The 27,658-nt window shown below is 39.5% G+C and overlaps 1 protein-coding gene across 2 annotated transcripts in view; it reads left to right on the forward strand.

Annotated features, from left to right (window-relative positions):
• LOC147825976 (proprotein convertase subtilisin/kexin type 5) overlaps positions 1–27,658 on the forward strand; it is a 341,197-nt gene that overhangs the window by 242,826 nt on the left and 70,713 nt on the right. For both annotated transcript variants that reach the window (XM_004862531.3, XM_087184121.1), the window contains exons 13-20: positions 9,327–9,463; positions 12,337–12,480; positions 16,794–16,896; positions 18,637–18,830; positions 22,102–22,186; positions 25,806–25,903; positions 26,333–26,462; positions 26,863–26,978. In XM_004862531.3, the coding sequence (XP_004862588.1) occupies positions 9,327–9,463; positions 12,337–12,480; positions 16,794–16,896; positions 18,637–18,830; positions 22,102–22,186; positions 25,806–25,903; positions 26,333–26,462; positions 26,863–26,978 (1,007 nt within the window). The remainder of the gene's footprint in view (positions 1–9,326; positions 9,464–12,336; positions 12,481–16,793; positions 16,897–18,636; positions 18,831–22,101; positions 22,187–25,805; positions 25,904–26,332; positions 26,463–26,862; positions 26,979–27,658) is intronic.

Genomic DNA, 27,658 nt, shown 5'->3' on the forward strand with positions numbered 1-27,658 from the left:
TGTATGTTACAAAAAGTTATTTCAGAGTGGAAATATTTTTGAGAAAACTAGCTAACTATGCTGATTTAGGAAAATGCTTGTTTAGGTCGAAGTTCAGTTTAACTTAGACTTGGGAATTGAAAGTTATTAATAATATGTTGGGGCCAGGGATTTAGCTCAGTGGCAGTGTGCCTGCTTTGCAGGTGCAAGGTCCTGAGTTCAATCCCTGGTACCGAAAAAAAAAATAATAATATGTTGAATTATGTCACTAATGTGAGCAGCAGGATACTACAAGCTATTTTAAGCAATTTCCAAACATTAACAGAACTGTTTCAGAGTAGAAAATTGACATTGCTGCCTTTAAGCATCCCATGAAAGTAAGAAATTATAGCATATCACATAATATAGAAAGGGCAGTTCAAAGAATTGTGGCAGATGTTGTGTGTTAACTGTTGCTCTTTGCCACATGTGTTGTATTTGAAAGTTTGAACAGTAAGTTTTAAATAAAACATTCTACCACTGACAAAAAATAAAACTAACATCTTCCATTAGAGGATGGAGAGACCTAGGCTTAATATTTTAAACATGAAGTACAGCTATGCCCAAGTATTCATGCAGGTTCAAGGAACGTAAGGCTTCTTTGGCATCAGGTCCCTGGGCACTTCCTCCATGCCCTCTTCCTGCTATAGACACAGGGGTCTCAGATGCTGCTTGCCAGGTAATTGCCACTACCTGCCTAGCGCTTCTTTCCAGCAAGCAATTACATGATTAATGGTGGCCTCACCAGCTGTGGTCACCCAAGCCCAGGAAGGCCTTTGTATCTTTTTTTTCTTTATCAATATTCATCTGGATTTAAATTGAAAGAGTATCCTAGTAAAACAGTATGGAGCTCAAAGGTTGCTTTATATATGTGACACTCTTTGCCCCAAACCCTCTCACTCATAGGAAAACAGTCCCTCCACTATTGCTATTTGCTTAGAAAACTCAGTCTCTTCTTCTTTCTGGGCTATTTTGCTATTTATTGTTGGCTTCCTTCAAAAGGACTTCAGTAGGAAAACTCGCAAGGAAAGACACAATGGAGTCCATCACAGGCATTCGGTGGGTTGCAAGGTCCCTGGCTGCAGGCTCACGTGTGTTCCTCCTCATGGACATCTGCTTTGGTCTTTGCAAACTGCTGAATTCAAGAGCACTATGTGACTTGTATCAGAGATAAGAAAAAGGCATTTCAGACCCTCAGTGACCCGTACTCACTGGCTCTACCTCAATCTTCCCCATTAAGACCACCTTATTAAAAGTAAAGTTTTCGGCTGGGGATTTAACTCAGTGGTGTTCTGGGGTCTGCCACGCAAGGGCAAGGTCCTGAATTCCATCCTCGGTACCAAAAATAATAATAATAATAATAATAATAAAAGTAAAGTTTTCGCTAGATGCAGTGGTACACACCTGTAATCTTAGCATCTCAGGAGGCCAAGGCAAGAGGATCACAGTTTCTAGATCAGCTGCGCAACTTAGTGAGCCCTGTCTCAAAATAAAGGAAAAAAGGGTTGGTGATATGACTCAGTAGCAGAGTGCCCCTGGGTTTGACCACCAATACTGCAATAATAATAATAACAACACTAATAATGATAAAGACAAAGTTTGTGCTTAGAATGTCCTAATCTGGAACATCTTCTTAAAATGCTCTTCTATATGTATCCTCCCTCTCAGTCCTGAAAATAAGTAGCCATCAAAAAGAGGTAGCAGTTGGAGATGAGAGGCCCTGGAAGCACTGAGAGATGTGAAGGAGATTATGAATTCATTTGTTCGCAGCTCCCCTAAAACCTTGCTCTGAGCAGTTGATGCTTGAAATGTGAAGCAGCTGCACCTGGTCCCCAAACCACCCAAGGCCACCTTCCAAGGCCAGGCCCTCTGTTCTTGCATTTGACACGGGCAGTGTTCCTCCTACTGAGGCAGCTAGAGAAAAACAATTTCCTTTGGCATTCTTTCCTTCTGGCAGATTCTGAGGCTTTCATTGTATTAGAGGAAATCTCTACTTGAAGCCTTTCAGTCTCTGGCCTATTGGCAAGAAGTGCTCATGTCCTCTCACCTTGGCTCTGATTCAAAAACACGGTCCCAGGATGGAGAGCTGGGAGCAGGGAGCACCTGAAGGGGTGGAGAAGGGAGAGGAAAGACCTGCTTTGCTTGGGTGTCCTCCATGCCCATCTGCAAAGTAATACTTTTCCTCAAGAAAACAGTAAGTAGGTTTTAGAAGAAATCTGTGTGCCTGAGATTTTTCATAAAAACAATAAATAGTTTCCCTACTGAAGACTTACTGTGATGGTTAATGGTGATTGGCTTGAGAGATGCCTAGGAGATTTATAAAGCTCCAGGGTGGGGCCTGGGTACCACGTCCAGTCCTGGCCCCTTCTTCCCTGGCTCTCCTTGTTCTTGCTCTGCCTCCTGGCTGCTGACAGCCGGGCAGCTCCCCTCCACCACACCCTCCTGCCCTGATGTTTCTGCCTGGGAGCCAGCTGACCAGTACCGAGGGCCAAAATAAACCTTCTCTCCTTTCAGCTGTGTATGTCAGGTATTTTGTCCCAGCAACAGAAAGGTGATTAACACAGTTCTTATTTTGTTTCAAAGAAGTCGAGATTTCTAAGAAGGCCCAAGTAAAGCAAAGAACAGTTTAAAACTAGGAATTATGAAAAGGTTAAAACAAAATTTCTCTAGCAGGGCTGGTTTGAGGGATGATGATGTGGCCTTCTTGAGGCTGAGTCGTCCTCGACTCATCTGTCTTACCCCACCAGGAGGTGCAGCTCTTTTCTCTCAGACTTAGAATTCCCCATCCTGCCTACTGACCAGCCTGGCAGCCAGTGCAGAGAACTCCCTGAGCCTGTTGAAATCATCCCTCTCCCCCAGCTGCAGAAAGCAAGATGCTGGGAGCCTGCTCAGGCCCAGTCTGTGGAGCTCACTAAACATCATCTCCTCTCTGTGACACAAAAACTAGAGACACACACCATGAGGATCAACGTGAGAGGAGAGCTGAGATGCCAGGTCCTATACCTGGCTCATCATCTGTGACTATGCAGCTTTTCAGTATTGGCAAAATACGCACCCAAGTTTGGGGGCCTGGAAATCAGGTCCCTGTTCATAGTTGGCATTCCCCTGGTCCTTGTTTTCCTAGACATTTCAGTGAGGAATTTCTTCAGACCTGTTTATCCCATTCACCCCAGCAATTCCTTGACAGTCTCTGCTCTGCCAAATGCTGAACTCTTCAGTTGCATCTGTGTGGGCCGTCTGGAGCCCCTCGGTGGCTCCCTGGCCTGGCCGAGGGGCACTCGCCTGAACTCCGTGGAGAACAGCTGTTGGAGGGAGAATGGTTTACCCAAGTGTCTGCAGGTGCTAAGCGCTGGAAGGCGCTCAGCAGCATTCAGAACTGTAGTCCAGCCAGAGCTGTGTGCCCTTTTCGCCCAGCAGGCAAGCTCCCCTGGCAAGCCACATTAATAATTTAGAGGGTTGGAGCTTGGGTCAACAGAACAGCCCTGGAGTGGACAAATGGTAGCTCCTTCCTCCCCTTTGTTCTTCCCCTGTGCTACCTCCCTCTAAATCCTCCCTTGTCCTGTATATCCTGCCTAACAACAAAACCAAACTGAATATTTAGAGCAAATGGTTTACTTGTGTGGAGAATGTGGAGGTCAGGCTCCTGAGGAGGAGCCCAGGAGCTGGGCTCCTTTGAAAACGTTTTTAGAAAAGGCCAACTTTCTTTTTCTTTCCTTTTTTTTTTTTTTTTTTTTGGTACCAGAGATCGAACTCAGGACCTTGCGCTTGCGAGGCAGGTGGCAGAACCACTGAGCCAAATCCCTGGCCCTGAAAAGAGCAACTTTCAATAGAAGCCTTTAACATATGACAGTCAATTCTGCCTATGTAAAAAAAAAATTCCAACAAAAGCGTGTTCCATCACATTCTTCTGTCCCCTATATTTGTTAGAACTTTGAGAGGCCATCTTTGGTTTTTTTTCCCCCACTAAATCACTCCCACTCCCAACTCAACTGAGTTTTAGATTTAGATTAGTTGTATTGGCTTTCTGTTCCAAATTTGGCCCCTGACTGAAAGCTGAAACTTTGCCTCCTTTCCTAAATTTGATTATAGAAGAGTATCTCTGTTTCTAATTATGTCCTTAAGTAGAAAGAAGGTGCACTTTCTAGTCAGTGAAACCTATAGAGTTGTCTCGTTGACTATTTAAAATATGTTTATACTTTAATCATTTTTGTCACTACCCTACCCAAATGTTCCATGGCAGACTATTGACATTTGTAAGGTGTCATGGTATATAAATCCATCTGTGACTTGCAGTAAAACTTACTCTTTTACAGTGAAAATTTAATATTCCAGGAAAGCCCCATCGTGAGAGACTGCTGGCTTCATTCGAAACCAGGTACAACCTTTGGAATCAGGCAGAACTGAGTCTCTCTTGACATCACTGATGTCTGTGTTTGAATTCGAAGAAATGGATTTTTCTCAGTTATGCAATAGATATAATAGTGCCTACTTCAAAAGACTGGTACAATGTTAAATAAGATAGTGCATAGTAAGTACTTAATGCAGCACCTCACATGTATGCTTAATAAGTAAGAAAATTATTCATACAGTGTTTCTAAAGCACCTGGTAAATAACTGTAGCAACCACAGATGGCTGGGCACCTTTCCCAGACATGCTGATTCTGCAGGTCTGGGGAGGTCCAAGGGTTGCTTTTCTAATAAGCTCCCAGGTGAGATGGAAGCTGCCTGTCCGTAGACCACACTTTAGGCCCAGTTTAAAAGATCACCCCGTCTTCTCACACACATTCTTGTTATTTTTATGTCATAGTGCTGAGCTAGTCAAGACTTTGTAAGTAATTTACAAAGGAGTTTATAATATGAAACAGATTCTTAGGTAAAAAGCCACCTACTATCAAATGGAATAAAACTTCAAGAAGATTGAGTACTTACGGATGCATTTTGAGGGTTAGTAAATAGTATGCATCTTGAACCTTAAAAATGGTATTCCAAATCTTTCAAACCAGTATCTTTTTCTGAACCTTTATTAAAGAAACAGTTTATATTAGGAAAGAGAGAAAGACAAAACTGTATGTTTTAAATATCCTATATTAAAAGCAAATGATCTAAACCTTATAGAAACCAAGCTTTTAAAGAAAACAAAAAACCCAGTCATAATTAAGCCCAATGAGTATTTCAGGCACTCACTAAGCTGTTCCTTAAATTGTGATGACATGCTAGATAAATTAACAAATAATAAATAAAAGAGAAATCTTTCAAGAATATTGGTTTAATGTCCAATTCTGTAGTAATATATACTGTCTGAATAGTAATCGGTGCTTCTGAAAATAAGATCCATTTTTAATTTTAGAAATAATTATACAATAACACATAGCCCTCAGTACTTATAAATGCCTTGTTATTTAGTTGCCATAACATCATAGAAAAATGTTGTAGCCTTGATACCTTGGCTAGACTCGTTAAGGGGAGGGGGTTAGTAATTATGAGTTATTTCCTGAGTTAATTCTTCAAAAGGATGTACTACATTTAATGGCAAGTCTTTTCTACCAGGCTTCATCCAAAGTAATTTATTTGAAAATTGCTCACAGGGATAGGGCTATGGGGCACTGTTTTAATCACTGGATGCGTAATTTGTGCCACCATGTCCATATATCATTTCATTGAGCACATGATTATGAAGTCAACTTTGACAGAACTGAGCTTTACTACAGCTGAAGTGGATCCAGGCATGGTGTTAATCTACTCTGGCTTTTAGCACTCTGGCTCTGTATAAATAATATGTTACCCACACTAATAATTTTGGTGTCTCTCTGCTGTTAGCATACCACAGACGTTCAAACTGGACATCTGACTTCTAGCTGACCCTACAATTAGAATCTCCTTAATAAATGTTCATGGTTTCACACTTGATTGTCTTGGACAAATATGTTCTTTGCAATATCAAACCCATCCACAGGCTACATTACCTTTTTTTTAGATGTGGAAGATGCAGTTGTTGCACTACTAAAAATACAAAATAATTGAATTAGGATCAAAATATGGAACCATACATCCCCATTTAAACTATGTGTTTGGAAAGGGAAGGATGAGACTGGAAATGTGAATGCCCCGATAGTTGACACAGCAACAGCCTGTGTGTGTTTCTTTCCCCACCAGGCCTTTCATCAAGGTGCTGTGGTTGTGTCTGGCTGCGCTGTCCTCTCCTGCACTTGGACGTTCACAGGAAGTTAGTGATCATCCCCACTGTGTGTAACGTGAGGAGACCAAGGGGAAAATTGCTTAGCTACATGGACATAGACAAACATAGACAGAGCCCATTTATATTTGGGCTTTGAAACTCTTGTTTGCATTTAATTTACAAATAATCTTCTTGGCATCTACTTTGTATTTAATTTTTTGTTCCAAATATAATTTGAAGTGATTGGTGGCCAGGGAGTGATTCTCAAAGGTGGATGAGAAACCGTGGAAGGGAAGAAACATAGGGCCTGTTAATCCAGCAGTCACATAATTGACCCGTGAGTAACTAAAAGTTGGCTGCGGTTGTGGAAACAAGACTACCCCCATGTGATGCAGCCCCAAGTCTCCTTTGTAGTTTTGGATGCGGGGCAGTGAGCCAAGTGCTCTTGTCTAAACTCTTTGGGAGTCGCTTTTAAGTTTGGAATTTCATGGGGCCCTATGATGTGACAAGTCATTGCTTCCGTGACCTCAAATGGCACAATGGCCCAAGAAGATTGGAGTTCCAAGTTCTATCTGTGGAAGGAAGCGGTTCTACACTGGTTTCTACCTCCATCCATTTCCGTGTCAACACATTTCCTTAGTAACATCCCCAGAAGGAAGCAACTTAAGAAACCTCCTCTCCTATCTCTGTGTTGCCTTTTGTCCAACATTCACACACCCCAGTTTTAAGTGAGAGACTCTGTGCATGTAAATCAGTTATATAATGACCTAGAAATTTCTTCTTGGCCAAGTCCAGTTTTAAACCATAAACTTGTGAAACAAACCCTATTGCCTGTTGTGGCTGTGCAATGAATTGTAGATTTTCCATAAATCCTTCAGTAAGGACCAGTTACAGTGTGAAAACACCATTTTCATCCCTATCACCCAATTCCTTGGGGGCCTGATTGAGGTGCTACAGAGCCCTGTTCAAAAAGGTCCCAGGGGTCAGGAATTTAGCTCAGTGGTGCTGAGCCTGCCTCACAAGCGCAAGATCCTGAGTTTGATCCCTGGTTACATTAAAAAAAAAAAAGTACCATAACCTTCATAGATAATATACGAATAATATGAGAGAGGGGAAGGGAGAGTGAGGGAGAAGATTGGAAGAAAGAACAAGGGAGGGGAGGGGAGAGGAGAGAGGAAGGAGCCCAAGAGAGCATATACTTCACATGCATATTAGGGTTGAAAATCACTGCCTACCACTAACTCCATTAGGGAGATTTTCAAACACATCTGCTTATTCCAAAGAGCAGAGCTGTGCTACAGTAAAGGCATCTATTCAGCTTTGTTTATGCCACCTTTCCAGAAGTTTTGACCATGGGATACTTTGAGAATGTTGCTTAACATTTTTCATTTTTCTTTTTGGCAAGTGCTAAGAAACACATACCAGGCGATTTTCCTTTTTATTGCCTTTCTGTAGGGATTATATCTGGGGGTCAGTCATTTACTTAACACTATCCGATCTTGTGCCACTGAACCCTTCGGTTTTAGACTCTGTCTAGCATTTTAGAAGAAGCCTCCAACACATGGTTGAAATAATGTTTTTCTCAATCAGATTCTAATGCATTGTGTTTTAAGTAGACTAAACTGGTCATTTTTGTTTTCAGAAGGGCACAGTTTCCCCCAAGGAAGACACACCTAGAAAGTCAAAGTATAACCAGTTTATTTGGTAAACATAAAATTAAGGCGAGAAGTTGACTGCATCTTCTGGGCAGCCTTCTGCATCCAATTTCCCGTGACTTTCCACCTTGGTCTTCCCTGAAGAAAAGTGACTAGATGAGGTTGCTCCTAAGATAATGCTAGTGATATTTTCCTTCCCTTTTACCTCTCTTGCTTCTCAACTTATTTTGTTATTTTTTTAAGAAAATAACAGGCGCATATAATTTTATAAAGAAAAATACTACAACCATCTGTCTTTTGCCCCATTTTTTACTTTCCATCATGTAAGTTCCATCTCATACAAAATGACCTCAACATCTTCTGGGTGTGTGTGTAGTCACATGGACATTATATGCCTATGTAAATGATATGTGCTCCTCATCTTTTAACACGTATTTATTCTTGATTACAATTTTATGTATTTTATTTTCTTTCCCACTTCAGGATTCCATCACAGGAAACAGAATCATGTAGGGGATTAAGAACTTAGAAAATCTTTGGAAAGACCAGATGAGCAGACCTTCACCTGGAATTCCAGGCATGACTACTTGAATGAGATAAACATAATGAGAGAGTCTTGTTACTGAGCCATAATTTAGTAATTTTAGTAAAGAATTCTGGTTTTTTTTAGAATAATTCTGAGTTTTGACAAACCTCTATAGCTGTGTAACCACGCACCATTTCTTTCAAGATAAAAATTCAGTAACCCTAAAAACTTCTCTCCCACCTCTGTCTCCTCTCCTAAACTCCTGACAACTACTGATCTGTTTCCTTTTCTAGAATGTGATATAAACCAAAGCATGCAATATGAAGTCTTTGGGTCTGGCTTCTTTCACTTAGCGTATGTCTATGAACTTCATTTATGTGGTTGTATATATTAGTAGTTAATTAGCTTTTAAGTATTGCATAGTATTTCATTGTGCGGATATACCATAATTCATTTACTCATTCCCCAGTTCATGATCAGTTGAGTTTACAGATTTTGACGATCATAAACACCCAGGTGGAATTCTTTCTGCAGACATATTTCTGTTAGGTAAATATCTTAAAAAGAGATTGTTGAGTTGTATGGTGAATTTGCTGTAACACTTTTACATTCCTCTCAATGCCATGAGAGAGTTCCAGTTGCTCCACATCTTCAGCCCTTTATTTACCCTCAATGTTGTAGGTAGAGTCTTACTTAGCTTCGTTTCCCTGCTTCTCATATGGTTAGTCCTTGTAGATTTGCTATTAACATGACCAGCCCCAGGCCTGTTTGCTTACAGTAGAGCACTGTTCTATGTGTGGGTCTGCTAACTGGTGATTCCAGAATAAAGACAAACTCCAGGGTACAGCTAAGTGTGTTGACTGATTGCAAGTGATCATTGATTATGGTGTTGCCTGTACCCTCACTGGATTTTAAATTCCATACAGGACAGTGTTTTGTGATTCTTTTTCAGGCTATTTGATCATTCTATGGAAGGGTTTAAAAATTGGGAGTTCATGACCATTCATTGCTGGGGAGAACAAGCTGCAGGTGATTGGATTCTTGAAGTTTATGATACTCCCTCTCAACTGAGGAACTTCAAGACTCCAGGTGAGAACTTTCTTTCTATAAATAAATGTATTATATAAGAAAATGGTGGAATATATTTTTACCTAAGAGTATTTCTCACATGTCCTAGTCTGTTTTGGGATATTATAAGAAAATATCTGTGGCTGGATACTTTGTAAAGAAAAGAGGTTTGGGCCGGGGCCTTAGTTCAGTGGTTCCAGTGCCTGTCTCAAAAGTGCAAGGTCCCGAGTTCAGTCCCCAGTACAAAAAAAAAAGAAAGAAAGAAAGAAAAGAGGTTTATTTAGCACCCAATTCTAGAAATTCAAGAGCATGTCACCGACATCTGCTTAGCTCTTGTGATGGCCTCATAAGTAAAAATTAAAGACATGAATTGTGAAGATATCCCTAGTGAGCCTATGATGTCCTTCAGAAGTGGCACAAAGGGATATAATTAATTTTGAGACAACATTCTTCAAAGCACCTTGGAGGATAAATTTTTAGATCCAAAACGGTGACTGATGGACAAGATGACCTGTAATGTTGTTGTGTTATATATTCCACTGGTACACTTGAGAGATGCGCTAAGGAAAGTAGGTTTTTCCTTGTATTGCTACCTCAAGACAATCAAAGAGGACATCAGTTCCTGACAATCATTCACTTCTAGCCACTACTTAATGTGTGCCATTTGGAATTGAGCCTAAATACCACCCTGATTGTGGAAAGCATGGCCATTAACAAATGAGTGCAAAGAAAAGCTAGCAAAGAGCAAATCACATATAAACCAATTGTATTGGCCCAAATGCACATGTCAGAAAAAAATGAGTCTTTTGTGGAATATGGATGATTTAATGATTGTTCACCTTAAGATTTCAACTTTATGATGGTGTGAAAGCAATGTGCATTCAGTGGAAACCCTATTTAGAGCTCTGAGTTGTGATCATTTCTTGAGTTAGTGATGTGCAGGACAGTACTCTCTCATGATGCTGGCCAGTGGCAGTGAGCCACTGCCCCAGGAAGTCACGCAATCATGAGAATAAATAACTGGTACTCTGGGGTACCGTGTTGCTGGTGCTTTTTGGATATTGTGGTTTTGAATCCCATCATGTCCACAAAACACTCATCAGTGTGTATATGTGAGATATTAGACATTTTTTGATAAGATAGGCTTTGTATGAGGTGATTTTTGCCTAACTGACATCTAATATAAATATTATAAGCACGTTTAGGGTAGACTAGGCTAAGCTATGATGTTTGGTAGGTTGAGTATATTAAATGCAGTTTTAACTTACAATATTTTCAATTTATAGTGATTTTATCAGGACCAAACATCATCATAAGTCAAGGAGCATGTGTGTACTTTTTTCTAATGGTTCCTAAAGTCCTAGTAATGATAGTTTAAGAGCTCAGAATTTGGATTAAGAATGGTTTCTAACATTAACCGATCCTCTTACTGAAACTGGGTAAGTTAGCAACTGCTATGCCTCAGTTCCCCCATCTATATATTGGGAACGCTAGTCCTTTCCTCAAGAGTTGCTGTCACATTAAACTGAATAAAATTTAGAAAGTATTTAGGCCTGTGCTTGTTAGCATATAGTAAGTACTGTACTTAGAACCATTAGGCATAGATTTATAGTGGTTAGAGATGCTAACAGATGAAAGGACCTACAGCTGAAGGTCGTCCCTCTCTGAGATAGCCCCTGACCCTCCCCTTGACCCTAGCCCTGACCATCCCAGATTCTGTGTTAGCCAGGGTGAGAGGCGTTCAGAGGGGGATTCTGCCTTCCTACTAACATATTTCTAGATTTGAAATGGTTTTGTTTTAAATCACTTCTTCTTATTCCTTTTGCTGTGAATCATATTAACCTTCATGGCTTGGAGGCAGTTTTCCCTTTTTCTTTAATTTGCATTGAAAACTTTAATTTTTTTGAAGCTAAGAACTAAATGGATAAATAAGGCCTTAAAGAAAGCAAAATGTTCCTTGTAATCCATCCAGAGGAGGTGAAAAAATCACTTTTGGTCTCATGGCATTCTTGACTCAGAAATGCCGTCTTGCACCAGTGCCTGGGAGAACACTCTGCAGTGATGGCAGGCAGTGGTCTCTCTGTGTGGCCCGTAGCGTGACAACCGGCTACCTACCACTGTTGAGCACTTGATGTGTGGCTGCTGTCAGTGAGGAAAGAGATTTGTAAATTTTAGTTAATTTAAATAGCTATATACTGTCTATCTAGTAACTATCATACTGGACAGCACAGCCTGCAACAGAGCTTATAAGCTGGACGTGGTGGCACTGCTGTAATCCCAGCACTTGGGAGGCTGAGGCAGAAGAATCATTATGAGTTCAAGGCCAGCCTGCACTACAAAGTGAAACCCCTGTCTCAAAAAGCAAAAAAAGAAAAAAAAAGATAGTTTATGTGTGATTCTTAACATTGAATGGCAGATTAAGGAATTAGGTAGAACCAAGGTTTGTTTGGAGGGGTTTTTTTTGGTGTGTATGTGTCTATTTGTTAACAACTGGGATCATACCAAAAATTATGAAAAGCCCAAATAAGACCTAGGAAAACAAAATGTTCTTAAAAATTCTGGAATTCTCTTAAAGACTCATAATTTGAAATTTAGTCTTTGATCCAGTAATCTGAAGTGTGTTTGTTTCCCAGCTTTCCTATAAATGCTGATTAAATCAAGACCTATCCAATAAGTAGGTGCTTAGTAAATCTGTGGTGTACAACTTATTAAATAGTTAATTCTGGAAATGGTAGAAAATGTGTATAGTTAGCTTTGTATCTGATGCAATGATTCCTTTCAGTCTGCTCTCTGCAGTTCTTCTACTCTTGTGTGTGTTCTACTATTGTCTATTTATAAAGGACTTAAGTTTTACAGCTAACAAGGGAATATGTGGTCATCTTGTGGCCTTCTAGGTAAATTGAAAGAATGGTCTTTAGTCCTCTATGGCACCTCTGTGCAGCCATACTCCCCAACCAACGAGTTTCCTAAGGTGGAACGTTTCCGCTATAGCCGAGTTGAGGACCCCACAGAAGACTACGGTACAGAGGATTATGCAGGTGAGTGAGCCTGCCGGGGACACATTTTCAGAATGCTTATGCATCAGCCCACCATGTAGGGTAATATATAATTAAAATAGTATTTGCTATGATAATAGATTAATCATATTCTGATACATTTTATCCATCCTCCCAAATATTTGTGTGTGCATTTTAGTTTGTTCATTATTCATATATTCAGGTATCTGTAGGTATTGTCTACCAAGCTAATATTCCATACTATGATTGTACTGTGATGTTTTTAATGCATAATCTGAGATACATAGTTTGCCTAGTTTTATACTACTTTTAAACAAGGTTTAAACGATGTGCATCGTTATTTGAGTCTTTGTCTATATCTTTGATTATTTCTTTAGAATAAAATTCTATTCTGAGGTTTACTGCCACAAAGGAGATAACCAGTTGTAGGGCCTCGAAACATTCCAGCACATGCTCTCCAGACAAGATGTACCAGGCCACACTGTGACCAGCTCTGGGGTTTTCATTGCCCTCATTCTTGCCAGCATCAACTGGAAATGAAACAGAGAAGTAAAAAAAGTGTATTTTTTAAGTTTTATAGCTTTGATCCTTAGTAAATCTAAACACTTTCCCCTGAGGTTCCCTGAACTAAATACAACTGGTTTTTACCCATTTTTCTATTCAAGGTGGCAGTAATTCTCTTACCTATTTTATAAGAACTCTTTGTACGTTACTGTCTTTCACTTTATCTTGTATTGATGGAAAACATATTCTTAGGGATCTTACTTCCCAAATGTAATTTTTGTTTCATTTTGTGATATTTTAACAGAAAACATTGTTAGAGAAAAGGATGTGTAGTTTCAGACATAACAGTTGTAGATTTTTTTAATGCAGTTTTATCCTTGACTATAAGCTAAATATTCACATGTAGTTCTTAGTTCGTTTTCTGCATTTGACCATTTAACTCATCTAGAACTTACTTTAGTTTATGATATATAGTGTGAATTGAAGCTGTCCTTATTTCCCAATGAGATTAACTGAGTGTCCTTTCTTTTATTGGTTTATGATACTTTCTTTACAGTGTAAGTTTTTATGTCAAGATCTCTGCTAGTACCACCTTTTCTGATTCATCAATCTGTTAATTCTCACTACCACACACAGTGTTTTGTTTTGTTTTGCTTTTGCTTTTTTTGGAGGGTGTGGGGGAAGATCAGGGATGTTAGCAGTTGAACTTAAGGCCTCGTTCATGCTGAGCGTACTCCCTACCACTGGGCTACACCCTCAGCCCTCCTGACGTCTTTTAATACTTCTTGAACATCTGCTTCCTATTTTCATAGGAATGATTGCCCTGCTATTCTCTAGATAAAATTTAAAATTGTTTATTAAATGCCCCTTTAAAAGTCCCATTGGAATTTAATTTGAATTTACATGCATGCTCGTGGAAAAAACTGTTTTTTATAGTACATAGCTTTTCCATATAAAACATATGTCTTGTCCTATTTTGGTGAAATCTTTTTAATTTTATGTAGTTTCCTCCTTGGTCATGTTATACTGTAAGTACTGGGTCTTGTTGGTCTTTTTTTTTTTTTTTTTTGGTACTGGGGATTGAACTCAGGTCCTTGCACTTGCGCAGCAGGCGGCGAACCCACTGAGCTAAATCCCCGACCCCAACTCTTTTTTTTTTTTGTACCAGGGATCGAACTCAGGACCTTGTGCTTGCAAGGCACTTGCAGTGCCGCTGAGCTAAATCCTTGGCCCCTCTTGTTGTTCTTGTAAGGGAAAATATTCCATACTTTCTGACTAGTATACACTGGTATGTAAGAAATCTTTTAGTTGCTGCATTTTTATCAATATCTGTCCAAAAACTTAACTGTCACTAATATACTGTGTATGTTTAGAGTTGGTTTTTTTGGTGGTTTAGGTACTATAGCTATATCACCTGTAAGTTGTGGAGGTTTTTTAATCCTCAATACATTTCTGACTCCTATCTTGTTACATTGACTACAACTTCTAGGACCATTGAATATTGAGATATGATATGTAACTCTTAACGGAGAAAGCTTCTCCTAATGGAGAACTCTGTGTAAATAGAAGTGTAATGTACCTTCAGACAAGAAATGTTTGGTTATTGTAGTTCTGGAATTTTTTCTCTAAATACTGAGATAAATATGCTTCATTAATCACCTGAGCAGAATATCTCTAAATAGTCGTTTAGCTCCTTTGTTCTAAACAGTCTCCCAGAATTAGTAAAATGCTTGGATAGTTAGGACCAATGAAGCTAGAATGTAAGAGATTTTTGCCTTGGTTTGCTTTGAGCTTATAAAATGATTATTTATGTTATAACTGTCAACCATTTTATCATCTTTGTTAGGAGGAAGTGTATCCAAAAGCGTAAGTGGATCACAATAGAAACCTATTACTTTTTTCTTATTCAAATGTTGGTGATGTTCCTAATTCAAATTTTGGTAAGGTTAAGACTCTGAACACAACTGAAGAATTTTTTGGTTTTTCTTATTACATCTCCAAAACATCAATCATAACTATGAAAGAACAAAGACAATTATTTCATTATTACTCTGCAATCTACAGTGCTAGACTTCATCTGGGACAGTTTAAGATAATCAAAGAAACAACATAGCATGTGAATCTGCCATACAGAACCCTAGGGGCAAGAATAAATGTGTTTAGGGTTTTTTTTTTAATTCTAGAAATCATCTGGTGAAAATTTAGGGCCACCCATAACTCTTTCCTTTGGAGCTGTGACTTTTTACCTTCATGTAGAAGCCAGCCTGACTAGAGGCACAGATGGAGGAGTCATAACCAGACTCCTGTTCTGTTTCATTGAATCCCAGGGACCATGAGAACCAGAGCTGGCTGGACTTCAACCCTTTCCCAGTACAGCCATCCCTCCCCTGGCAGCCAGTGGTAGACAGCTAACCTGTCCCAAGTTGTACCAGCTGTGGAATTTAATGTAGAGATAGATTTAAGGCTTATGGGAAAATAGGGATAAACAATGCTGTCAAATGACTCTTGCAGTTAATCAGGAATATATTTCAGTTCTGTAGCATTTGAAATGACTTATTTCCATTCAGATGGAAAGGCCATTTTCAATACCTGATTTGCTACCTTTAAGCAAAAAATCCAGACTAGATAGCAGGGCAATGTTGATCCAAACCCTTCCAGCTCTATGGTGTTAGGAAAAATCACTATTGATGCTTGGAAATAGCAATCTTCTCATCAGTAAAATGAGAGTGTTTGACTACCAGAGTTTTTTCTAAGTCATCCCATGCCGTTCTAACATTTTATGCTTCCAGGATTCAGTAATGTTGGACATAGTTCCATAATGTCTTAGGGAAAGCATGATCCACAGTAAGTCCTTTTGATTAAAGTAGGATTCAAAACATTTCTAGTATCCTTAGCTTACTATTTGTATATTTTATGCAATTACTCATTGATGGTTAAAATCACATGGATTTTCAGTGGAAAAGACCTTGATGATTAAGGTACCATTATACCAAAATATAGAATCAGAGGAAAAGAAGTAAAAACTGTAAGTAACCCATGTCAATAAAAAGTTTTTCATCAATCACAAAATAATTTTCTGGCATTTTTTTTCTCTCTATGCATTCTCTCTAGATCTATACCAAAGAATATGTACAAGAGAAATTAGGAAACTTTGTCCCAAGTCTGGCACTCTTTTAAGCTACCTCTCATTTTTGCTTGTTTATGTCATTTTCTCTCATGGAGTTTTCCATTGGCCTTTGGATAGGATGCAATCTTGAATCTATTATCTGTACCTGAGGTACCTGCTTTGTGATCCAAGACTAGATGCTGATAAGCTTGTGCCAGATTCTATAATGATGTTTCTTCAGGCCACTGAGTTATAGAAGTATTCTGTGGCTTTCATGACCTTGGATATGACAGGCAATTTGGTCTAGGCATCGAGTAATAATCTTTTTTCTTTTTTTGTCAACACCTAACTTCTCATTTTCTATAAATCCTACGTTTTGTTATGCATATTAATTACAGGGTTATTTCCAGTTGAAATAGTCACATTGTTCATTTGAATTCTGAAATATTTCTTATCTTCCACCTCATAGCCATATGTGTTTTGAAAAATGGGCCTTGTGTAGATTTTACATGCTTGATACCTAGGCAATTTAGGTTTTCCTAATAAAATTCAAAGTTTATCTCTGAGCTTATTATCATGTTGACTTATTATCATGTCTTCTGTCTTAAAGAAACTGTTACTACATAAGAGAGAAAAAAAATGATGCTATTCTTTACCAAAATCAAGATCAACCAGTCCTGCTAAAATCCCTTTTTCATGTTTTGCTCTAATCTCTTTTGGAAAGGTCCCTGTGATCCTGAGTGCAGTGAGGTGGGCTGTGACGGGCCAGGACCAGACCACTGCAATGACTGTTTGCACTATTATTACAAGCTGAAAAATAACACCAGGTAAGAGAGCGACCGCGTAAGATCCCTCAGCATGTCACCGCAGGCCCAGGAGTTCACGCAGGACTAACAACATGGGGAGTATTCTGGTGCCATTATCTCCCTTGTCCCCCCACCAGGCCCTGAGCTCCAAGACCACTGCCCACCTGTGGAACCCACAAGGGTGAAAATGATACCAAGTTACAAGTGTGCTATGTAACTGCAAATGTCTCTCCTCACATTTAGCTGGAGAGACTTCTGTTGTTGTTTTCTGTTATTGCTGTTGTTGTTTTGTGGTACTGAGGATTGAACCCAAGCCAGCCTTTTAAAATTTTGAGACAGGATCTCACGGAGTTTCCCAAGCTGGACTTGAACTGGCAATCCTCCTGCCTCAGCCTTCCTCCAGTTCTTTCTTTTTTGTCTTTTTGTTTGTTGGTTTTAAATATCAAGTTAAAAAGTGTATTTATAGTGTATAGCATGATCTTTTCAAATAGGCACACACCGTGGAATGGCTAAATCAAGCTATTCAATGTAAGCATTCCCTTTTGTACTTACTATTTCTTTGTGGTTAGAAATTTTACAATCTATTCTCTTAGCAATTTTAAAGTATACAGTGCATTGCTACTAACTAGTGACCATGGTGATAATAGAAGCTCTCTCACTTGATCTACTTGTTTAACTGAAGTTCTGTGTCTTTTACACCCAGTTCATATTTGATGCTCTGGCTGTCTTTGCCTTCATGGAAATGCCAGTGCGTGGGTCAGACTGATGCTCTCCCACGCTCCCCAGCATGCACCACACCCATGTGGTAAAGGCGCTGGTCCCTGCTTAGGCTCAGCTTTCTGTGCTGGGCACTGATCTGTATCCTGTGCCCCTGAGCCACTGGCTCCTGCCTAGAGCCGTGCAGATCAGTGGCCATGGGGCCAGGCCAGGGACCATGGACTGCCCAGCCACAACACATCCTCCCTGCCCCACGGTCCTCGTGCCCTGCCCACCTTCTCTCTCCTCCAGGCAGAGAGTCACCCTGGGAGCTGCATGTGGCACCACCATATTCCAGCCACCCAGGCAGATGAGCCAGGCTCAAATCCCTGTTTAAGTCTGTCCTGGAATCTAAATTCCTTGAGGAAAAGACCTTTAACTAACTCACTTTCTCCTTTATCTCTTGTATTTCAGAAATGCCTGATGTTTAATTGGTGCTCAGTAAATATTTGTCAAAGAAATCAATAAATTAAGGCTTGTCTTTCAGTTGTGGACAAAGTTGTTAAGAAAAACAGCTCCTATCCAACATAAATATAAATGTATTTATATTAATTTAGACTGTAGCATACAGCGAGGACCACCACCCACATGTACACACAAAGGACCCATAAAAAAGTAGGAAAAACCCCAATTAGAGTGACCTTTTTTGCATAAAATCAGGGTTCCCATGTGTTTTCCCTCTGACTCACCACCCCAGGCATACTGTGGAGATTCAGTGTCTAACCATCCTTCCTTTTAACGCTGGACCTGAGCTAAGAGATGGCTGAGATCAAGGGACACCTCACCTGATGGACGTGGCGCCCTGTAACTGTGTTCCTCCGTCAGTGCCCTGCACAGGGAGGAAGCTTTAGCGAACAGCACTCAGGCCTTTGAGTTTGTGGTTGGCATTCTGGTTGCGAACTGATTTCCAGGCTCGGGCCAACTGTTTGCCGAGCTCCTCCAGCAGAATACTGAGGACTGAGTCCCTGGTGTCAGATCCTTCTTCCTTATCATTCCACAATGCAGGATCTGTGTCTCCAGTTGCCCCCCGGGCCACTACCATGCTGACAAGAAGCGCTGCAGGAAATGTGCACCGAACTGTGAGTCCTGCTTCGGAAGCCATGGTGACCAGTGCCTGTCCTGTAAATATGGTTACTTCCTGATCGAAGAAACCAACAGCTGCATTATCCACTGCCCTGATGGGTCCTATCAGGACACCAGTGAGTTGATTTAAAATATTCCTGTTTTAGAGGCAACGTGCAGGATTTTCATTTCAATGATGTTAGGAGGAATATTCATCCTTTATGAAAACTGCACATTGCTTAATATCAAACAGGTCCTAGCCAATTTATTTTAAGAGATAGTTTAGAATCATTGCATAAGAATTCTTTTAACCGACTGTTTCAGAGGATCCTCGAGACCACACCCAGATTCAAGATTTGCTAGGAATGCTCATCAGACTCAGGATATGCTTGTACTCTTGAATGCAGTTATGATTTATTAGAGCAAAAGAATACAAAATAAAATCACCAAAGAGAAATGGCAAAGTCCAGAAGAAACTGGGCACAGCTTCCAAGAGGAGTGCCCTCTCAGTACAGTCACTCAGGACATGTTTCTTTACACCGGCAAGGATTTGTGACAAACTTGTAAAATGTTGTCCACCGAGGCTCAATAGAGACTGAGTGCCCAGGCTTGATACTTGGAACTGGTCAGGCAGGCACTTTCTGCCTGGCATGCACCAAAATTTCAGACTCCTAGAAGGAAAACAAGTGTTCATCATAAACCATACTGTTTTACACAGTTTAGACAAGAGCCACTTTCATCAGAGTGGTAGAAACCCTCTAATTTAGAAAGCCAAGTTTCTAGCTGCCAGCTGTGGGCCCATTAAGCAGGCTTATAAAGGATAACTGAGGGTAGCAGTTGGGCCTGTTCTTTACTGCATACTCTCCAGCTGGGGGCAGGCCTGTATGACATCAGAATACATGCTTTGAAAAGTTTTCAAAGCATGACTAGAGTGAACATATGTTAAAGTCATGTAACTCATTAAAGAGGTCACATGTAAGATGACAAATGGGCTCCAAGATGATCAAGTACTATCATCTACCTGGAAAGGCAAAATGAAATCTCTTTGCTGAGCTAGAGGTGAAATTAAATAATTTCCTTCATGGCAAAAAAACTAGCATTTTGGGGCCATTTTGTCTAGAAATAATTTGCAACCTTATTAAGGAAAGATCTATGCTATAACATATAACTTCAGAGTTTGGGCCCTCATCCACCGTAATTAGCAGACAAACCAAGATACGTTGTCCAAGAGCCGTGGTGGCAGACCATGTGCCATAATGGGCTATTTGTATCGTTGAAAGCTCTAAAAGGTTCGCCATCCTTGTCCTAGAGAATTAATGATCTCTGGGCCCACCTGTTAGCACTCCAGTATGGCTCTGAAAAGGGCTGCAGGTATCTTTTCCTTTATTTCTCAGTTCAGGATAATTTATCTTAAACAAAGGCATCACACAATGGTATATAATGACACTGAAATATCATGTTTCTGCACAACCTAACAAATAAGAAAACCCAAGTTTAAAAGAACAAAAGCTGCTTTTAAAAGACTTTTTGCAAGGCTATGCTTTCAGGAATCATTTGTTTTGTTTTGTTTTGTTTAGAAATCATTTCTATAGGTGGTTAAAGGATCTCTTGCTTCTTAAGAAATGAAATTCTCCAATTCAAAAGCAGGTGTCTCTGTGTAGCAGATGAGTTTCTCATCTTACCTTGGGAGTAGGGGGTAGAGATTGCTCTACAGTTCTTATTTGCCCCAAAATTTGGAACATGAGCTACAGTTTGATAAGGAAAAAAAAAACTAGAAGAGAAAAAGGAAGGAGCGTAAGGAATCCACAGAAATATTCAGTAGTCCTTGGAGAGTGAAGTCAAAATTCTATCAAGAAGGCTGAGTCTTGGAAAAGAATTTTGGTTCTAGAATGTTATACAACAAAATCAAAATAATGGAGAGATTCATTTGTTTTCTTTTGGTGGGGCTCTGAGCATGCTAAGCATGGTCTCTATCACTGAGATACACCTCCAGCCCTTATGGGCCTATTCTCTTTTGGAGAGTCTGGGAGATGGATAATTAAGGAAAGAAGTTCGATTACTTTAGCTACTACCTAGTATTAGTTCAAGAGTCTGTATCTCTCTCCTATGTAGTTGCTTTTCATTATAGTTTTCTCCTATAATGACTCCTTTTATCTACAACATGGTGATCACATATGATCGTGATTAGTAATGATTACTGCCAATACATTTGCAGTTTATATCATCCTCTTGAATAATTTTATTAATTCCTGAAGGCAAGCTGAAAGTGGGTATCATTGTTACCTCCACTTTCCTAATGAGAGACTAGAGATGCTGAATTTGCTCACTAGAAGCCCTAAAAGCAAAAGACAAATTTAGGACCTGTGACTTCATATCCTAAGCCAGTGATGGCGAACCTTTTAGAGCTTTCAATGATACGAACATTCAAGTGCCACAGGTTTACCACCGTCGTAGGCCATAACGGCTATTCTTAATAACACAATGATTACCATGTAATAAATACCATAGTATTGTCAAGGGCTTAGTATTTCCTATGGAACCCTGAAAAGCACCAACATTTAAAGACAGATAAAGGAAGAGAACCTGTGAACAAAGTTTCATTCAGCTTTACATATACATTGGGAATATAATCTACTTGCCTATCAGAGCAGATACCCGGTCCCCAGCAAAAGTTTATCCTTCCTTGATACACTAAATCACCATTTTTCATAATAGAACAATCATGCATTGACTTACTTTTTTCCTGTGTGAACCTGAATTTAGTGTTGAACAGGAAAACCATGATTCACAGTGCAGTTGTTCAAACCAATACATTTCCACTCTACAGAATGTAGATATTATCTAAAATACAACAGCATTTCTATTAGGTCCACAGAAGCCCTAAAGTACAAGACACTGTTTCAGACAAGGCAAGAAATAGTAGTGCTTTACCTTGAATCTTCACTGTAAGTTCCCTTTTCTTGTGCTGCTTGTCAGAGAATCCTAAAAGCTATGGGCATGGAGGGCTCCATCCTCATCACAGCACTGCAGTTCAATCCTTCCAAAGCACTGCTGCTCAGCTCCAGGAGTGGGATTTTTAGTGTTGGGAGTTAGGAAACTCCTCTTGGGAAAGGGAGTGGAAAGGGGAAAAAAGGCTGTAAATTATTCGGCTAAGCACTAAATAGGCTATAGTTCTCTTGCCTGTAGAATGGCAAATGAGTGTCAGAAATTTCCCAGGATAGCAGTCCATGCTTGTATTTGCATTACTGAGAAGTGATAACAAATGTTGATTCTGAGGCTTTTCCTGCAATTTCCTACTCAAGGCCATGGGTACCGATTCATTAGCAAATATTCTAATATCTCCACATGCTTTTATGGAATCCAGTTGACCAACTGATTTATAACTGTGCTTCTTTTTTTTTTGAACAGAAAAAAATCTTTGCCGGAAATGCGGTGAAAATTGCAAGACATGTACTGAATCCCATAATTGTACAGAATGCAGGGATGGGCTAAGGTAAGAAAGTGAAGGAGTTCATCAAGTAACACAGCCCAGGGAGCTTCTCATGTAAACAAAGTGGAAAAATAAGAATAAACAAGTAATAGCACTCTTACTGTCTACCCTTGGTTTGACTTCCACTGAAGAACTTCACTGCTATTTGCGTTATCTGTACCATTAGGTGTGAAAAATTGGAAGCCATCTTGACTAAGGAAGGGTTGTAAACTAAATAAATTCTCTGAGGACAAGTGAGTCAGATACAAGTCAATAAAAATGACAATTTGAGAGGCATCCATGCTTTTTGCCTGCATTGTGCAGGGCAAGGATTTCTGTGCAGATGATGCCAATGAATTATGCTTAATCCACCTGATTAATTCCTTGGATGGTGAAGAGTTATTCTCTTATCTTTATTATTTCTCTGCACATACCCAGTCATTCTCTTATCTTAAATACCTCAGGCTTGGCTCCATTATGCTATCATATGCATGTAGATTTAGCACCAGGAGAGGTCTGCTTTGAATGGATGGTTCATTCATTGTCAAGGTCTGACAGATGGTAGACTACAGGAGAACAGCATGCAACTGAAAGGGACTTGGTAGCCCCTTGACCACGGTAGAGAAGCTCATACCGTTCTAGGCTAAGTGAGGAGTTGGACTCTACACAGAGTTGGAATTCTCTCCCACTGGATTCCTTTTAGGTTTTCATAGTGCCTTTATTAATCAGTTTTGGAACATTATTTTCACTTAGATTTATGATCTATAGTTTTTTTCCTTTTTTTCATGAATGCATTCCGTGTTAGTTTGTTTATGAGTAGCTTGCATCTCAAGATGGAAGATCTTGAGAAATATCAATCTATTCAGCCTCTTTATTCTTTATGGAGGAACAGTAGTGTAACAGAAAGAAGGAAGAGAGATGTGGGCTCAAGTTCGCCTCTGCTGTTTAATAACTGTGTGATCTTGAGCAAGCTGCTTTACTTCAAACCTCCATTTTCTCATCTCTGAAATGGTGACAATAACCCATATTTTGCAGGATTATGGTGAAAAATAAACTATGGTAACATTGTGAGGCTCTTAGTGTAGCACCTGGTACATAATCGGCCCATCAGAAATAAAAGATTACTTAAATGATTTTCTTGATTTTTAGATCAATGCACTATGATAGAAATATGAGTCATGTAGTTAATTTTAAATATGCCAGTAACCATATTAAAAGAAGTAAAAAGATACAGAAGTTGATTTTAATAAAATATTTTATTTAGCCTGATATGTCCAAAATATCATTTAAACATGTGACAAACTTAAAAATCGAATGTATTTTACATTCCTTTCTTGTCTTACTAAATCTTCAAGCCAGGAATGTAGCTCAGTGGCACGAGTCCCTGAGTTTGATTCCTGGTACCAAAAAAAACAAAAAACAAAAAACTTCAGAATCTGGGATATATGGTCTTAAAGTACATCTCAATCCTGATGATAATTTTTATGAGAAATATCTATATTTGGATTTTTTAAGATCTAGTTGAGAAAGTAGAGTTTTAAAAAGCCAAGAGATCTCAAATGTGTTCTAAAGCTTGCCAATAACTAAACCAATTGCAAATTTCTCAAATTTAGACTTACATTAATTAAAATTATATGGACTGTAAAATTGAATTCCTTGGGCTGCAATAGCTATGTTTTAAGAGCTCAGTAGCCACCGTGGACGGCACAGGTCTGACCCAGCCAGTTCATCGGAGAAGGATGAAGGCATTCCCCGTACCAGGCTCCTTAGTTTCACAGGGCCTGCATTTGGGCAGTAGCAGAAAGCTTCAGGGTCCTGTAACCACCCTGTGCTGTGTCCTTTTCATTCATTTCTTCCTAGAGTGCAACCTCTGTGTCTTGATGAACAGCAGCCAACTCAAAAGTGCTGTCCTTTCTTGGAAAACTCAGGCAGCCTTTATAAAATGTTGTAAGTTTTCCAGTGGCCCTTCTGCCTCCAAGAGGTTCCACTAGATGCACTGTCCTTTTTCTACTACTGCAGAAAGGGAGAGGCATTTCCTTTACTTCACTTTTTAAAGGACTGCTCTCTGGCCAGGAAGAAGGACTGCAAATGATACGTACTTCCAGTGAAGCGGCCCTTTGTCTCCTCTAGGCCCCTTGCATTTTCCTAGAACCTATTCGCTTCACAAGCTCTGTAAATTCTTACATAATGGTGAAGAACAAATGGGAACATATCTATGCATCACATCCAACAAGAAAATGAAGTAAAATGTTAACAGGAACTGTTGGAGATATGTGTTCTCTCTCTCTCTCTCTCTCTCTCTCTCTCTCTCTCTCTCTGTACCAAGGATCAAACGGGACCTGGCACTTTTGAGGCAGGCAGCGGCACCACTGAGCCAAATTCCAGGCCCTGTTCTTTTTTTTCTTTTTCTTTGTCTACTCTATTTTTTGTACCTTCCTACTTTATTTAATGAACATAGGAAGAAACCAATTTTAATTTTTAAAGTTGATATGATCCACATACAGAGCAGTCGAGTCAATTGAAACAGCATAAAGACTCTCAAACTTGCCTGTGTTCCTTAGATACAATCTTGTAGTATCATCAATTTGGTGGTGACATAGGATTACATTTCCTCCCTGTTTCATACAGTTTTTCTGTGTCACACTAGTTTTTCAGTGTCTAATATTTTATATTGTGTATTGTAAATTCTGTGCATTTATTTGTAATGTTAAGAATCAAACTGTAAGCTTTGGGAAGTCTCATAGCTGACAGAAAATTAGGAGGGAAAGAAAAGTATATATTTTTCATTTGACATTCTGCCAACTTATTAGATACTGTCTCATTGTACAAGGTAAATAATAGAAATTCAAGTGCATTATAAATTAATATGATATAAATAACTTCTAAAAACACTTTTAAAAAAGAAAAGTGAGGATATTTGAGAAAGCAGCGCTGTAGGTAATTTTGCTAAATTCCTCATTACAGTGTCTTAAATGAATAAATCTAGAAACAGGCAAAAATGTATTAGAATTTGTGTCTGTGCATGTGTATGTGTGGTGCTGGGATTTGAATCCAGGGGTTTGTGCATGCTAAGCATATGCTCTGCCTCTGAGCTATATCTTTGGCCTAAGAATTTTCTTGTTTTGATAGAAGCAGTAAAACCTTAAAAATCGGAAACACCTAAAAATGTGAAAAGCTACTCCAGGGACTCTGGGCTGGAGCTTGGGAAGGAGTTGTCATTAAACTTTTTTATATCAGTTGTAATTCATTTACTGTGTGTTTCTACTGCAATTAGAATTGTGGATCAATTTTTAAATTTATTGGGGAGTAGATCTGGATATTAGGGGATTGCGGGGCATGTTGTTAGGCAATGTGACCGTTTTGTCATCAGATACTTTTTAGACTGCTGGGTTGTAAGATGTACTGAAAGTAAGAGTGTCTGCCAGTCTGACAAGTTTAGGAGGCTGTCCCTAAATCTCAACAACATATGTATATGCTGTAGATCTCATTATAGGTGAAAAATAAGGCACAAGGCCATTTCCCTGACTTTGAATCCACTGGTCTCTGAGGGTACAGTATTTGTTACACATGGAATTTGGTGAATCATGACTGCTCTGCCTTGATCACAAAGGTCTGCTTACAGCTCCGTTTCCATTTCTCCCAGCCTGCAGGGAGCCCAGTGTTCTGTCACCTGTGAAGACGGATGGTACTTCAGTGGCCAAGACTGCCAGCCCTGCCACCGCTTCTGTGCCACCTGTGCTGGTACCTTCTCCCAGTTCTGCTGCTTATTCTCGTGTTTCCAGTTTTGTTTTTGTTTGTCTGGCTCCAGCTGTCCTTCATACAACCCACTTGACGGATCTAAAGAAAGTGTGGCTGTAGTCTCTTTCTCTTTTGATAATCGTGTGTGTATTCTTATGCAAAGTCAATCACCAACATCCTCTCCCCACTGAGAAACTTAAGTATCCTAATGACATCTCCTCTTTCCAAAGAGAGCAGATATTTTTTGTAAATAGATTCAGTTTAAAATAGGAGGGGTTTCTCCCATGCAAGGAAAATAAGAAAAAACACAAATGAAGTATAACACAAAATTATAACAGATGAATGTCCTTTTCACAAACTGCTAGGGGCCGCTCATACTGCAGCCTTCCCTGAGGCTTGGTTTCTGTTTCCTGCATTTGTCTTGCACTAAAGGGGCAGGTGCTGATGGGTGTATTAACTGCACGGAGGGTTACTTCATGGAGGAGGGCAGATGTGTGCAGAGCTGCAGCATCAGCTACTACCTAGACCACTCTGCAGAACATGGATACAAATCCTGCAAAAGGTAAGTGTGTCTGCCCCACAGCATTACCTGCTTCCTTATAGGTAACATTACCTGCCTGCCTTCATCAGTAAGGAGAAAACAGAATTGTTAGTGACAAATCGTTTAACTCTTGACACTGCCTTACAGCTTTAACCCAAGTTATCTGACCTTTTTTGCCTCAGGAACACCTTAAAGCTTTGAGAGGAATAATTCTGCTTCAACTACATGCTGTATCTGCTTTGACATCAGTATCTACCTGCTATGTTTTCTTTAATATTATTAAACCTAGAAATTTTTGCAACAAAATATTTGTATGTCCTCTTCAAAGAAAGGGTCAAGCTTAAGACATTAAAAAGCTGATAGTAAAAAATACATCTTCTCCCGTGGATGATGGGATTAAAAATTGTACATCTTCCAATAGATGCGATACCAGTTGTTTGACGTGTAACGGCCCAGGGTTCAAGAACTGCACCAGCTGCCCCAGTGGGTACCTCTTAGACTTAGGAGTGTGTCAGCTGGGAGCCATCTGCAAGGATGGTGAGTATATTCTGCACATTCAGATCTTCTGAGCAAAGGATGATCTTTCCACTTAGAACCTAATCCATTTCCATTTTAAAAGGAACTAACAAGCATGCATTAGATGAGGCAGCTCTTATATCTTATTGGAATTTATTCATCGTAAACCCATGACTTTATTTTTTAATTTTTTTTAATTTAAATTCTTTTATTGGTACATTGTAGGTATACAACACAATTACATTTCTCATTGGGAATTGTACCTTTACATAATGCATCTTGGTTCTTATTTTTTCCCCATTCCTAGCCCTCCCTTCATGCCCTCCACCCTTCCCTATTTACAAAGACTTTATTTCCATTTTTTCCATTTCTCAGCATTTTTCCTTTCCCTTCTTTCCTTTCCCCTGCCCCTCCCACTACCCCTACCCCTTTGGACCTTTTATTCCTATTTTGCATTATCGATTATTCATTCTAATCATTGGTACATTTTAGGTATACAATATAATGACATTCATCGTTGGAAATTTGCACCTTTACATAGTCTCTCTTGGTTCTTATTTTTCACCCTTGCCCAGCCCTCCCTTCAACCCCTCCAGTCCTCCTTATTTACAAAGATTTTGTTCCTATTTTTCCATTTTCTCATATTAATCCCATTCCCTTCTATTCTTTCCCCTACCCCTCCCACTTCCCTTTCCCCTTTG

This window comes from Heterocephalus glaber, unplaced genomic scaffold (assembly GCF_053883595.1).
Source record: "Heterocephalus glaber isolate CG9 unplaced genomic scaffold, H.glaber_assembly_v1.0 deba00001481, whole genome shotgun sequence".
NCBI lineage: Eukaryota > Metazoa > Chordata > Mammalia > Rodentia > Bathyergidae > Heterocephalus > Heterocephalus glaber.